Source organism: Prionailurus bengalensis, chromosome B4 (genome assembly GCF_016509475.1).
Source record: "Prionailurus bengalensis isolate Pbe53 chromosome B4, Fcat_Pben_1.1_paternal_pri, whole genome shotgun sequence".
Classification (NCBI taxonomy): Eukaryota; Metazoa; Chordata; class Mammalia; order Carnivora; family Felidae; genus Prionailurus; species Prionailurus bengalensis.
Window position 1 is genome coordinate 80499565 of NC_057358.1, and position 14869 is coordinate 80514433.

Here is a 14869-nt window from a genome sequence, read left to right on the forward strand (position 1 = left end):
CAGGAAGGATATTCTTTATTTAAATAAATAAAAACATACTAAGATGCCAACAATGACTGGAGTTGTTATCTAAAACTTGACAGTTAAGATTTCCCCAAAGTTTGAAAAAGGACAAATACATTTTCTGTCTGCTGGCTCTTTAATCCACAGCTTCTCTATCAGTTTTTCTGACCTATGGGTAGAAAGAGAACATTAAAGTAGTGTCATTTTTTATAGTGTTTTTATAGAAGACCTAAGCTCAATATGTGTTAGTTGCTTTTCAAATAGAGTTTTAGACAGCTCTTTCTCCATACTCTGACTTAAAGCCATTGGGACTTTCCTTGCATTCTACTATTTGGTGTGGAGAAGGACTTAGAATAGAAAATATGGTTTATTTTTTTAAAGAATAAAAGTTTGTCTAAGAAACTTTGAAGATTTAGAATACGACATTAGTGATTAGTTAAAACTATGTTAATATCATAGAACTATGATATTGATAGTTTTTTTTTTTGAGAGAGTGCAAGTGCAAGCCTAAGTGTGAGAGGGGCAGGGGCAGAGGGAAAAGGAAAGTGAGAATCTTTTTTGTTTTTTAAATGTTTATTTATTTTTGAAGGAGAGAGAGACAGAGTGTGAGTGGGGGAGGGGCAGAGAGAGAGGGAGACACAGAATCCAAAGCAGGCTCCAGGCTCTGAGCTGTCAGCACAGAGCCCATCGCGGGGCGTGAACTCACAAACCGCTAGATCATGACCTGAGCCGAAGTCGGATGCTCTACCCACTGAACCACCCAGGTGCCCTGAAAGGGAGAATCTTAAACAGGCTCCACACCCAGTGCGGAGTCCGACTTGGGGTTTGACTTCATGACCCCAAGGTCATGACCTGAGCATAAATCAAGAGTCAGACACTTAATTGACTGAGCCACCCAGGGACCCACTGGTTTAAAAAAGTTACTCTACTTTTTCTCCAGGACTTATAGTTGTTAGGATGTTTTTCATCCATAGTCTCTTTTTTTATGTCTCTTGAGTCACTGTAGAAGATAACCAAAAAAGGAAAATTAGTTGGAGACCAGCACTGAAGATTTAGTTTAGATAACCAGTTCTAGGGGATTAAAATCACTTTATAAAAAAGGTTTATTTATTTATTTTGGGAAAGAGAAAGGGAGAGTGTGCATGAGTGGGGGAGGGGCAGAGGGAGAGAAAGAATCCCAAGCAGGCTCTGAGCTGTCAGCACAGAGCCTGGTGTGGGACTCCATCTCACAAACTGTGAGATCATGACCTGAGCCAACGTCACAAGTCAGATGCTTAACTGACTGAGCCACCCAGGTGCCCCAGAGATTAAAATTACTTTATCACAAATGGTTGATATCATTGTCAGAGTAGGAATTATTGACTTCATGCAAGCTTCTGTTTATACAGTCCCTTTGTACTTCCCATACCCCTGTACATGTGGTGGGTAATTCCATTGATGGCTTCTCTCTCTCTCTTTTTATTTTTTTAATTTTTTTAATTTTTTTAATGTCTTATTTATTTTTGAGAGACAGAGACAGAGTACATTCGAGTAGGGGAGGGGCAGAGAGAGAGGGAGACACAGAATCTGAAGCAGGCTCCAGGCTCTGAGCTGTCAGCACAGAGCCTGATACGAGGCCTGAACCCATGAACCATGAGATCATGACCTGAGCTGAAGTGAGACACTTAACCAACTGAGCCACTCAGGTGCCCCTCTAACTCTTGTTTTTTAGTTTACTTATTTTATTTTAAGAGAGAGAGCGAGAGAGAGCAGGGGAGGGACAGAAAGAGAGGGAGAGAGAGAGAATCCTAAGCAGGCTCTGCACTGTCAGCACGGAGCCCAGTGTGGGACTCAAACTCACTACCCAAGAGATCATGACCTGAGCCGAAACCAAGAGTCAGATGCTTAACCTACTGAGCCACCCAAGTGCCCTGGCTTCTCTAACTCTTAGATGTGCCCTTCAAGCTTGTTAGGTTGGGGATCCTTGTTAGGTTGGTTCATGTGTAGTATAATAATTATTTCCCCTTTACAATTTTAGGAATTGTTTTTTTTTATTTTTGAAAATCTAAGATAGAATTGACAACCTGTGTAATCAAGTCCTTAATGGATTAAAGTCCTAAGTGGAGCCTTAGGGAGGGAATGGAGGTACTCAGAGCCCATAAGTATAGGTTTTTAAACATTTATAATTGAAGTTTAGGCATCTGCCAGGTCTATGACGTAGTGGCCATCTAGCTTTAAGAATTGAACTTAAAGGTATTTTTCTCTCTGTTCCAATAACTTTAAAAATTTTTTTTAGAGAGAGTATGCAAGCGAGGGAGAGAGGCAAAGGGAGAGAGAGAGAAAGAGAGGGAGAATCTTAGGTTCCATGCTCAGCACAGAGCCTAATGTGGGGCTTAATCCCATGACCCTGGGATCATTACTGAGCCAAAATCTACACGCTCAGCTGAGTGAGCTACCAGGCACCCTACTATTCCAATGACTTCTGTAAGATGATTTATCTTACCTTTCACAAACCAGCATTTTTGGAGCAAATGTCTTAAGAACAAATAAAGGAGAATGATATGTGTTATCTAGAAAGGAGGAGAGAAGATGGAGATGTGATACAAGTACAAGCATTTTTTTTAATTTTTAATTTTTTTAAAGTTTATTTATTTTATGAGAGAGAGAGGAACGCATGCTGAAGGAGCAGAGAGAGGGAGAGAGAGAGAGTCCCAAGCAGGCCCTGCCCCATCAGCATGGAGCCCGATGCAGGGCTCGAACCCATGAACTGTGAGACCATGACCTGAAGAGTCAGACACCCCACCGACTGAGCCACCCAGGTGCCCCAGTACTAAGCATTTTTAGATTGTTGCAGAGAAAGCTAGTTGGCAGCAGAGATTTGAATCTCTCTTCCATAGTTGTTGCTGGGAATCGCTTGTGCCGCCAGGGACAACGTTCCCACCAGTTTTACCTTAGGTGTGGCCATATGATTAGTTTTTGCCAATGGAATGTGAGTGGAAGTATTTTCTTCTGGGTCAAGCTGCTTAAGAGGCACCCGCACCTCCACTGTCTTTTTGTGGCAGTTTGGGAAGCCAAGCGTGGAAGGTGACAGTCACAGATGAAAAGAGCCTGTGGTCTCAATCCACCGTCCCCACTGAATGCTTGCATTGGGTTACACAAGGAAACTTCTGTTGTGTTAAACCAGGATATCAACACAACCTGAACTTTATCTGTTAAAGGAACTTGCATTATTCTAATACACACATACATCTTTATTTAATACTTATCTTATAAGGTAGGTGTTATACCTTTATAGGTGAGGGAGATGTGGTTGAGAAGTAACTTTCCTTATGGCCACAGCATATAGTTGAACCTAGACTGACTGAAAAACTAGTGAATTCTTTATGGCATGCTACATTTTAGAGAAAGGATATCACTTGAGATGGGATAAATCCAAACCTTTTAGACTACAAGTTTCAATTTATACCAATACTTTTTTCTATGGAAAGTGACCAGATATTGGTAAGGTAAGATTCTTTAAGCCGTTATAAATGATTTTTGGTTTTAACTAGATCCCTTTTTGCTGGGTTGCTTCTCCAGATGCAGATGAAATTCCCAGATTTATTTGACTGTGTTGAAGGATTTTGTGGGAGGAGTATTAAGACTTAATTTATCCAGGACTACAGTACTTATCAGCTATGAAGGACTTAGAGTCCAAGCCTTCACTTATGGCTGTGTTCACTGTTTCACCCTTGCTCACCTATGTTCCAGACATCAGGGTCTAGAATCTGATTGGCAGTATTAGAAAGTTTTTCATTTGGCTCCAAACTCGGAGAAATAACCTTTGGAAGATTAAATGGCTCTGAAATAAAGCAGATCAGAAGTTGTAGAAGCAGAGTAGAAACTTCCTTTTGTTTTTCATTCCTCTTAGTGGGCTAAGACTTCCCTAGTTATGAAATATGGAGGGCAAGGGGCAATAGAACTTGATGCCACTCATCTATCCTCCCCCCCCACCCCCCCAAAAAAAAGACTTACCATCATCTACAGCAGTTCTATTGACACAGTTAGCCTCATGTTCCTTGAGCCTTTTGATTGGGACCACATGGCAAGCATTATATTTGCAATTAGCCATCTTTTTAGCTATCTTCAGATTTTTCTAAAAGAAAAAGGCTCTTGTGAAATGGCTATTGGGTTTTGCCTGTATTCTACCCTCCATTCCTTTCAGGAAATGCTGAAGACAAACCATTTCCAACATTAAGAACTGCTAAGTGCTATGTATGGTCAGAAGCTTGTTTTTTTTTTTTTTTAATCTTTTAACTTTTTATATTGAGCTTATATTTCTTCCACCAGTGATTTAACATTTTTTAAAAAGTTTATTTATTTGAGAGAGAGAGAGAGAGAGAGATTGAGAGAGATTGAGAGAGGGAGAGAAGGAGAGAGAGAATCCCAAGCAGGGTCCACACCATCAGCACAGAGCCTGATGCAGGACTGGAACTCACAAACTGAGATCATGACCCGAGCTGAAACCAAGAGTGGGATGCTTAACCGACTGAGCCACCCAGGTATCCCAATATTTTGTATTAACCAGGAAAACATACCTTTCTACATGATGCCAGGTGGTACTGTAACCTGCTGGCTGGCATCCTGTGGTTTGGGTCATAAGGACATATTTTTAGGACTTCTGGCTCCATGAGGCCTAAATAGTAGGAACCTTGGGTTGACAAAGAAAATATTGACATTTAAGATCAAGTAGTTTTGACATAGGCCTACTTTCTGTTCTCAAAAAAAGAGGCAAAGATATGGGTATCTCCCTATGAAAGTTTTGCATGTCTAAAGCAATAGCCTAGTCAGCTAATAGGAGAACTTCACGGCTTACATGCCTTGGAAAACTAAAACTTAACATTTATACATATATTTTAGTCTTATAGATTCTTTTGAATAGAATTCTGTGCCCCCCAAATAGAGTATTAAACAGACAAGGCTCTTTGGAAAGCTCACAGTACTGGGCTAAGATGAAATTCAGCACCATCAGCTTGAGTGTTCAGGAAAGCAAGGCCAGGGCAGCTGGTTCCTTTACAGTTCAGCATTGCTCCCTTCCTTCTCTTTGCCAAATCTATCTAAATTAAGCCCTTTGCTAGACAAAGATGCTACTTGTCAGATCAGCATAGCCCTTTTGGGGAGAGGGGAATAGAAGAATAAACAGTACCATGTTCAAGTTCAGGCTACTTTATGATTATCTGCGAATGCCAGTCTGAAATCTTTAAAGTTGTACGTATCAGCATATGAAGACTCCTAGAAAGAACTAAGAATATATCATCTCAAATCTGCCACATTTGACTGCCAATAGGAGGCCTACTTTCCCTTATGGCTAGCTGTCTTTAGCTATCCTAGGAGACATTCACTTCAAGGACTCCCAAGTTTCCAGGCAACAGCTACAGCGGAGATTTCTGCAAAGCAGGGACAGCATAGTCTGATTGAGATGGGGGGAGGGGGGGAAGGATCAAGGCAGAGTGGCATAAGAAGGAAGGATAGAAAAGTGCCTAGAATAGCCCATTTCAATTCTGCTTTGGATCATGCCTAGGGCATAGACAAAGGGCACAGAGCTAGACTGTTAAATGTCAGATTTTCCTGAGAGCATTTAGATGATTAAGTCCAGGGATTTACACTCAGGTGCCTTTCAGGAACGCAAGCCAGGGTGGCTCTTTCAAGCTTACACTGCATGTTAATGATAATATTAGAGCCACGAACACTTACTATAAAGTGAATTGGCTTTCTGGAAAATAACACCTGCAGTATAATCCAGTATCATACAGTTATCTTTAGATTCTTAAAGATAATAGAAGAAGAGCTTTAATACTAAAATGTAGTCTTCAGATAACCCCAAACCCTTATTTTATCCAGCAGCCTAGAAAAGTATAAAGTTTGATCAGACTGATAAGGCTGGTCTTAACAAAGAGTGCTTCAAAAGTGGCAGCAAGAATTGGTAAGCTTGGACCATTCGTCTAATTATCGATAGCTGAATATCCCATGTTGGGAGGCCAAGACTATAATGGAGGCCATTTGATTTAATACGTATTAGACGTGGCGAGAGTGTTGTAGCCTCGAAGCTACTTTGACAATTAAACTGAGTCTAGAGGCCTTTGAGACCTCTTACGTTATTCTTGAAGCAGTGTCTCTCAAGAATCTGAAGGAAAGTGTGTCTGAATCTGAAGAGGGAAACAATCCTACAAGTCAGAACAAGGCAAATTTCGCAGAAGTTTGGGGTGAGGGAGAGCAAAGTACCTTTGTCAAGTGATGTAAATCAACTTTCTGTTCAAGCTACTCAATTCCTCTTCTCCCACCATATGGTCTATGGTTCTCAAGAGGTTTGGAAGTTTTTGATGTCATAGTTAAGTCTTGAATGACTGTTTTTCAATCTTGGTTGTGCATGAAAATCACTGAGTAGTTTTAAAGTGACAGATCTTCCAGAACTAGCAGATCAGAATCTTCACACATGAGGTCTGGCTAACTGTGGCTTTAAAAGAGTTCCACAGGGGATTCTGACTTGTAGCCGGGGTTACTAGGCCCTGCCCGGGGGTAATTGAACCACCCTCAGAAGGGTTCTTCCAGTTTCCAGGAGGAACTGCTGCATGGTCTTTCCAATGAAGTTTCTCTAAAGTCTACCAGTTGGAACAATTAGTCCCATCTTTAAATCTGGCCTTTTTCTTTATGCGATGCCAAGTAGAATTTCACAGAAAGTGACATAAGCTCATCACATACTAAAAACACCCAAATTTTACTTTTACTTTCTTTTTGGCATTCTTAATCCAGCGTACCAGGCCTGGAGCTGAATGTTTACAAACACCATATCATGTAACCACTTCTACAGGTATATGAGGAATCACCACGGTTTTATAGATTAGGAAACCAACTCCGTGAGTGAGAGAGATCCTGAAGTTACAAAGCTAGCACATGTTTGAATAACATTAGAATTATTTGAGGTAATACGTACAAAGCACTTAAAGTACCGGGTCCCTAGTATATAACTAGGTCATCACTTCGCGTGTAGGACCTTAATACAGTTCCTTTCGGTAGGAACTATTATCAATATCTCCATTTTGCAGGCAGGGAAACTGGATCAGAGCTGCTAAATGATAGAGTTGGGATGTGGACTCAAGCTTTATGGCTCCATAACCTGGGCTCCTTGCCTCTGAATCATAAGGCTTTGTCCACTGGACTCAACTACATTCAAGCCCAAAATCTGTCCTATGCCAAAATGTAGGGTTTTCACATATACTAAATACAAGCAAATAAGTGTTTTCCAGTCTCCAGCAATCTTACAGTTCAGCTGGGGTGGCAGTAGAATATGAAACAGGCAGTCAAAGATGGGACCTAATTTAGATGTAAAATATGTGTTAGTGACCAAATACCGCAGGAGTTCAGCAAGGGCCGGACTTAGGACTCTTTGAGCCAGATCCAGAAGATCGAGTAGGATTTGGGTCAGCAAGAGGGAAAGCACACATCATGAGAAAGGCAGAAATGAATGTGGCACATTCACAGTAGACTACTAGGCTGGTCCCTGCTGGGTTGGGGAGTATGTATTCGGGAACAGGAGAAAAGATTGGCTTGGTATGGAGAGTCTTCAACAAAAATTTCAGGAGGATAACAAATGCAAGTGAAAAAGATCCAATGAAACTATACTAACCTGTAAAAAAGGCTGCGGCTATATGGCAGCTGTGCTTCCTACCTGTTGGTGCCTCAGCAACTGCTCTTAATCTCCCCCATCAAGGTGAAAGACCAGTAGAAATCCCACCAATGTCTTTAGTAGAACCTGGGTTTCTTTGAGAATAGCGGGTAATTCAAATCTTCAGGGCCAATAACACCTCATTCCAGGCCCCTAGCTTTCTAGGGATTCTATCTAGTAAAAAAACTGGAAGGCAGATTCTGTTTTCCAGGAGTATAAAGTTTCCCTTAGGGATGTTTGAAATTTTGTGTGTTAAGCACTGTCATCTTGTTTCTTTAAAAGAGACATTATCTTGAGAACAAACATATTAAGATCTGTATATAATAATGCCAATCAGCTCTCCTATCCCTCCATCCCAGGATTTATTGGAATAATGTAAGAGCCCTGGATATGGCAAATGAGAATGATTGAAAAGTGGAAGGGGGTGCCTGGGTGGCTCTGTCGGTTAAGGGTCCGACTTTAGCTCAGGTCATGATCTTGCGGTTCATGAGTTCGAGCCCCGCATCAGGCTCTGTGCTGATGACCACTTGGGAGCCTGGAGCCTGCTTCAGATTCTGTGTCTCCCTCTCTCTCTGTCCCACCCCCACTCATGCTCTGTCTCTCTTTCCCTCTCTCTCAAATAAATAAACGTTAAAAAATTTTTTTAAAAGAAAAGTGGAGAAAAGGTATTGGAAAGGAAGTAGATATGAAGACAACTCTGTTTAATGTAGAATTTTTCTGAGGACTTTCTGCTTTTCTCCTTGAAAGAAACATGAAAGTGAGTTGGTTTTCTTGAATTAGGGAGCTAAGGCCTGGTTAGAATGGCAAGAATTTTTTAGTGCTAAAATTTATTCAGCCTTCTAAGATTTAAAGTCTATTAATTACTTTTCCCTTGTTAACCTCAGTTAATATGGTTCTTCATGTGGCCTATTTCCCAATTTAGTCTTAATAATTCAACAAACAAGTCAGCATCTTTACTAAGTGGTTGAGTCCAAGAGGTGGTGTTCTAGATCAGTGTTTCTCAACATGTATTTGATGGAATATTTGCACCAAATCCTCCCATGGTACTTAGAAATGCAGATTTCTAGGCCTCACTGCAGAGTTACCAATCCTGAATCTCAGAGGATAGGGATTGACCTCAGTTTCTTAAGCACCTTTAAGAGCTATTGTACTAGATGCGGGCCTGGGTGGCTTAGTAGGTTAAGCATCCAATTCTTCATTTCAGCTCAGGTCATGATCTCACAGTTTGTGAGTTCAAGCCCCACATCGGGCTCTGCTCTGACAATGTGGAGCCTGCTTTGGATTCTCTCTCGCACTGTCTCTCTGTGCCTTCCCCACTTGTGTGACTGTTCTCTCTCTCAAAATAAATAAATAAACTTAAAAAAAATAAATGAACTCTTATGCAAGAGCAGTGGTTCTCAAACTTGAGAGTACATTGGAATTACTTGGAAGGCTTATTGAAACACAGAGTGCTGGACCCTACCCCAGAGTTTTGGATTCAGTAGGTCTGGAGTGGGTCCTGGGAATATGCATTCTAACAAGTTTCTAGATGATGCTGATATGACTACATTTTAAGAATCACTGTATTAAAGTATTGTGAAAGATATGAAGAAGTATTAGATACAATTCCTGTCATTAAGGGGCTTATGATGTGGTTGGGGGAGATAAGCCATATACTTAAAAATATAGTGAAGAATATGGTGTTCTGTATAGTATTTGATACTGGAAGGGATAATGTGGAGGATTTGGGATTTAATCTGGGCCCTAAAAGATGGATAGGCCTAAGGTTCAGCTGAGAATAACATAGGTGTTCCTTTTTTTAAAAAAAATTTTTTTTTCAACGTTTATTTATTTTTGGGACAGAGAGAGACAGAGCATGAACGGGGGAGGGGCAGAGAGAGAGGGAGACACAGAATCGGAAACAAGCTCCAGGCTCTGAGCCATCAGCCCAGAGCCTGACGCGGGGCTCGAACTCACGGACCGCAAGATCGTGACCTGGCTGAAGTCGGACGCTTAACCGACTGCGCCACCCAGGCGCCCCTAAAAATTTTTTAAAAACATTTATTTATTTTTGAGAGACAGAGAGAGACAGAGCATGAGCAGGGGAGAGGCAGAGAGAGAGGGAGACACAGAATCTGAAGCAGGCTCCAGGCTCCAAGCTATCAGCACAGAGCCTGATATGGGGCTCGAACTCACAAACCATGAGATCATGACCTGTGCTGAAGTTGGAAACTTAACCGACTGAGCCACCCAGGCGCCCCTAATATAGGTGTTCTTGATGGGGATATATAAAAGAGAAAAAGCATAAAGGTGGATGGGAGTGGGGTAGTCGATACTTGTTTGTCTGGTGCAGAGCTTTTTATAGGACTCTAGTGAAGGGGTAAGGCCAAAAAGGTTGGTGCTAGACTGTGAGGAGCCTTGAAAGCCTGTCCCTCTCCCCTGCCTCCACCAACTTCACAGTCTTACCAAAAATGCTACACAGCTAGAAAGAGGAAGTGTCTCCTGCTGAGTGTGCAAGAGGAAGCACAAGAAGATTCTGAAGGCCTGTGAGCTGTAATGACTGCTTTCCCCCATGAGCCAATTGTAGAGGCTACAGGAAGACCAGCGCACCAACCAGGCTGGGTCCCTCCGCCCAGGGGGTGTCACCACCCAAGCTGAAAGTGTTTGGGGAGATTCGGCATTGCTGTCCGGATACTCCTCTCTTTCGGTGGCCATCATGTCTTTGACCTCTGCCTACCAGCATAAATTAGCCGAGAAGCTCACTATTCTGAATGATCGAGGTCAGGGGGTTCTCATCCGCATGTATAACATCAAGAAGGTAAGCATGAACAACTGGGCCAGTACTAATTATTCCAGCAACAGTAGGGCAGGGGACCCCGTGGCTGGCAGTTCCAGGGGCTAGACTCCTCTTCTTTCCCACTGGCCTTCAGTCACTCAGATTACATAGGCCGGCCAGTGTTGGAAGGCAGAACGGCAGGCTCTTTTTAAGGGCTTTCCCCTTCTCGATATGATTCTCGCCCCAATGAGAGTGTCTGCTTTCTGCTGGGCATATGGAGGTAGGAAATAATTTTGTTCTGAGTCACTTGAATAAGGTCTGGGATCTAGAATTCTGGGTCTCATTGTTTATTGTTGATCTCCCATACTCTGAAGACGTCCAAAGTTGGGTCTCTGGCAAAAACTTTTCCATGGAAGTACTTACCTAAAAGGAAAAAAAATAGCTATTTCAATAAAATATGGGTAGGTGCCTTCTGAGATACTTAGAGTCTGAGAGTTCATGCTCTGGTTGTGTGTGTATGCTTAGGATAGGATCTGTTGAGTTGAGAGAGGCTGGTGACAAGAGTGAGACTAGGCGGGGCTGTGGGGTGGGGGGTGGGTGGGGGGCAAGGAGTTGGGCCTAGGGAAGTAAAGAGATAAAGACAGGCGCGGGAGTGGGGAGTTTCTGGAAGAGAAAATAGGGAGAGGGAACTTTTATGCATTTTGTAATAAAATAAATCACCAGGAACATGGTTGTCTGACCCCGTGACTCCTACAAATGCCCTCTGGGTGAGATACTTAGATATGGACATAATTGTGACACACTTGCCCATGAAGTCTAATTCAGGAGCAGCTGCTTTTCTCCTTCCGGCTTCAGCTGAGGGGTGGGGAGAGAGCTTCCTCTTTGCGCTGGGGCCCCAGCAGACGCTGAATTCGCTGAATTCTTCTCCATGAGACAAGATACCCAGGTTGTTCAGCTCTACTGATAGTTGGCTTCATGTCTTGGAGCTTGTTCCTCGTCTACTTAACAGTGGACTTTCATAATGCTTTCATAATGAATTCTCAGATTCCCTTTCCATGAGACTGTGTGAGAATAAATGCTGCAGGGAGGGGTATGTTTGGAGGGACAGGAGAAAGGGTTGAAACAGTGTGCTTTATTGGTGCAGACTTGCTCAGACCCCAAATCCAAGCCACCTTTTTTACTGGAAAAGTCCATGGAACCTTCTCTCAAGTATATCAACAAGAAATTTCCCAACATTGATGTCCGAAGCAGCACGGTGAGAACATGATCCCTCTCCTCTCTTTTCTCTGAAATAATTCTGTGCTTGGATGGCTTGAACTCTCCTCTTTTAACTGCCTTTCTTTGAACTTGGCAGGGGATAGAGTAGCCTCCTTTTAGTTTTCCTGGGCTCAACCACAGGGCTTTAGGCTCTTGTAATCTTGAGAGTTCTGAGATAAGATGGGATTCTCTCAGGGTAAGCTAGAGCAAAGCATTGCCCCTTTCTCCGTTGCAAGATTCATGAGAACACTTTGTTCTTATAGAGGAAGACAGCTTGATCAACCCAGCAAGGTACATTTATTTTACCGTTGTTCCTGTTTCCCCCTCTGTTTCCTTGCTGATTATCTGAGAATCAGGCATCTCGTGGAATGTTACTTAGTTCTCCTCCATTAAATATTAGCCCTAGATTTCTTACCGTTATATGTGTAGCATCTTCTCATTCTGCTTCTTTTGACTTTAATATAAATGGCAAGCCTCTTTAACTGAAAGAGACCTTGAAGTTTCCTCTCATTTAGCACTCGGTATCAAGTCAAGATTATACGCATCATCTTACCTAGATACTCTCCTCTGTTTTTTTTTTTTTAATTTTTTTTTCAACGTTTATTTATTTTTGGGACAGAGAGAGACAGAGCATGAACGGGGGAGGGGCAGAGAGAGAGGGAGACACAGAATCGGAAACAGGCTCCAGGCTCTGAGCCATCAGCCCAGAGCCTGACGCGGGGCTGGAACTCACGGACCGCGAGATCGTGACCTGGCTGAAGTCGGACACTTAACCGACTGCGCCACCCAGGCGCCCCAAGACTCTCCTCTGTTTAAGACCTTCAGAGCATTGGAGATTTTCCAACTTTGCCTGTCAGTGTATTTCAAGTCTTTTCAAGAATGTTTTAGGCATGACTCCTATTCTTCTTGGATTACCTTGAACAATTGTGTTTTTTGTGTTTTAAAATTTTTGCTTTGTGTTTCCCTCAGCAACATTTAGGACCAGTACATCGAGAAAAATCTGAGATAATTAGATTCCTCATCAACTACTACCAGTCATTTGTGGATGTCATGGAATTTCGGGTGAGCTCTCTCTAGCCTAGGACCCCAGTATAGGCATTATCCTTCTGAGGCTATTCCTTCTTTAGTAGATGTTCATTTATGTTTCTTAATATTATTTCTTGAAAAAGTAAGGGATTGGGGCTCCTGGGTGGCTCAGTCGGTTGGGCGACCGACTTCGGCTCAGGTCATGATCTCACAGTCCGTGAGTTCGAGCCCCGCATCGGGCTCTGTGCTGACAGCTCAGAGCCTGGAGCCTGTTTCGGATTCTGTGTCTCCCTCTCTCTCTGACCCTCTCCCATTCATGCTCTGTCTCTCTCTGTCTCAAAAATAAATAAATGTAAAACAAAAAATTAAAAAAAAAAAAGAAAAAGTAAGGGATATGTACTGATGTGGAAGGATATCTTGGTTAAAGAAAAACAAGTTATAGTGTATGATTTAATTACATTTCATTTATGGGGCACTTGGGTGGCTCTGTTGGTTAAACATCTGATTCAGCTCAGGTCATTGTCTCACGGTTTGTGAGTTCAAGCCCTGCATTGGGCTCTGTGCTTACAGCTCAGAGACTGGAGCCTGCTTCAGACTCTGTGTCTCCCCCTCTCTCTGCCCCTCACTGCTTGTGCTGTCTCTCTCTCTCTCGAAAATAAATAAACATTAAAAAAATAAAAATAAATGAAAGGATACATAGGCTTGTGTATATATATAGTGTTAGTATGTACTTGGGCATATTTGGAACGTTATACATTTAACTGTTAGGAATAACTACCTGTGGGAGTAGACTATGATTAGCTTTAATTTATTACAGTGTATATATTTAAGCATTAAGTATTCAAGTATTTTAAGTACCATTCCCCAATATTTTATTACAAATCTGAAAAATTTCAAGAATATTACAATGAATATGATTCTATTCTTCTCTTAGATTTCCTAATTGTTAGTATTTTACCATGTTTGCTAATCTTTATTGTTTTCCTGAACCATTTGAGTTAGTTGCAGATGTCGTGCCATTTCCCTTCCTAAATACTTTAGCGTACATCTAAGAACAAGAATATTTTCTTACATAACCCTAATATAATTATCGCACTCAGGAAATGTAACATTACTGCAATATTATTAGTTTTAACATACAGTCCGTGTTCACGTTCTACTAGTTGTCTCACGTATAACACATTGGATTTAGCTGTCATGTCTCTGTAGTCTTTTTTTTTTTTAATTTTTTTTTTTAACGTTTTATTTATTTTTGAGACAGGGAGAGACAGAGCATGAACAGGGGAGGGTCAGAGAGAGGGAGACACAGAATCTGAAACAGGCTCCAGGCTCTGAGCTGTCAGCATAGAGCCCGACGTGGGGCTCGAACTCACGAACCGCGAGATCATGACCTGAGCCGAAGTAGGCCGCTTAACTGACTGAGCCACCCAGGCGCCCCTGTAGTCTTTAGAATAGTTCCCAACCGTTTTTTTTTTTTTTTTTCCTTATGTCTTTGATGACACTGACTTTTTGGAGTCCAGACTAGTTATTTTTCAGAATATCCCTCAATTTGGATTTGTCTGATTTGTTAACTCTCTGATTGTAGTTTTGGTAGCAATACTACATAGATGATATTTTCTTTGTGTTTTAAATAATGAGCAGGTACTATTTTTGTAAATGTAAACAAACTGTAAAAATTATTTGGTATGATGTTTTTGAAGGGCAAATTGATGATGTGTTTCAAAAGTCTTAAAAACACACATTTAAAAAAAAGTTTATTTTGTGTGAGAGAGAGAGAGAGAGAGAGAGAGAGAGAGAGAGAGAGAGAGAGAGAGAATGAGCCGGGGAGGCATAGAGAGAGGGAGAGGCAGAATCCCAAGCAGGCCCTGCTCTGTCAGGACAGAGCCTGACTTGCCGCTCAAACTCACCAACCATGAGATCATTGACCTGAGCCGAGACGAGTCCGTCGCTTAAGGGACTAAGCCCCCAGGCATCCCTAAAACACATACTTTTTAATGTAGTGATTTTATTTCTAGACGTTTTTCTTAAGGAAACAATCAGAAGTACAGAGATATGTAAGAGTATGTACTCTGTTAAAAAAAATAATGTACTCTTTTGCCTTATTTAAGATAGTGACAAATTGATAATTGATGTATCCAATATATAGA

At 41.7% G+C, this 14869-nt stretch overlaps 2 protein-coding genes across 3 annotated transcripts in view; one reads left to right on the plus strand and one right to left on the minus strand.

Moving 5' to 3' along the window:
• Nucleotides 1–7841, minus strand: LOC122473536 (gametocyte-specific factor 1-like). Of its 2 annotated transcripts, XM_043564207.1 has the most exons (8): nt 6244–7841; nt 5168–5263; nt 4560–4672; nt 3997–4117; nt 3722–3823; nt 2486–2552; nt 933–1003; nt 1–172 (listed from the first exon to the last, which is right to left on the minus strand). In XM_043564207.1, the coding sequence occupies exons 3-8, from the start codon at nt 4650–4652 to the stop codon at nt 159–161; spliced, it is 468 nt and encodes a 155-aa protein (XP_043420142.1). In that variant the 5' UTR covers nt 4653–4672; nt 5168–5263; nt 6244–7841; the 3' UTR covers nt 1–158. The 2 variants fall into 2 exon arrangements, with proteins under 2 accessions (XP_043420142.1, XP_043420144.1); XM_043564209.1 differs by lacking the exon at nt 5168–5263.
• Nucleotides 7842–10158: 2317 nt separating this feature from the next.
• NCKAP1L (NCK associated protein 1 like) overlaps nt 10159–14869 on the plus strand; it is a 40909-nt gene continuing 36198 nt past the window's right edge. Inside the window, exons 1-3 of the mRNA XM_043564210.1 lie at nt 10159–10481; nt 11584–11694; nt 12666–12758. Coding sequence (XP_043420145.1) covers nt 10380–10481; nt 11584–11694; nt 12666–12758 — 306 coding nt within the window. The 5' untranslated portion in view covers nt 10159–10379. The remainder of the gene's footprint in view (nt 10482–11583; nt 11695–12665; nt 12759–14869) is intronic.

Excerpts from the sequence above, each read along its gene's own strand:
- LOC122473536 (XM_043564209.1), bottom strand. The coding sequence starts at position 4,652 with ATGGAGCCAGAAGTCCTAAAAATATGTCCTTATGACCCAAACCACAGG. Across the intron at positions 4,118-4,559 it reads ACCTGGCATCATGTAGAAAG|AAAAATCTGAAGATAGCTAA; the intron begins GTATGTTTTCCT and ends TTTTTCTTTTAG. Across the intron at positions 2,553-3,721 it reads CCCTGATGTCTGGAACATAG|ATAACACATATCATTCTCCT; the intron begins GTGAGCAAGGGT and ends CCTCCTTTCTAG.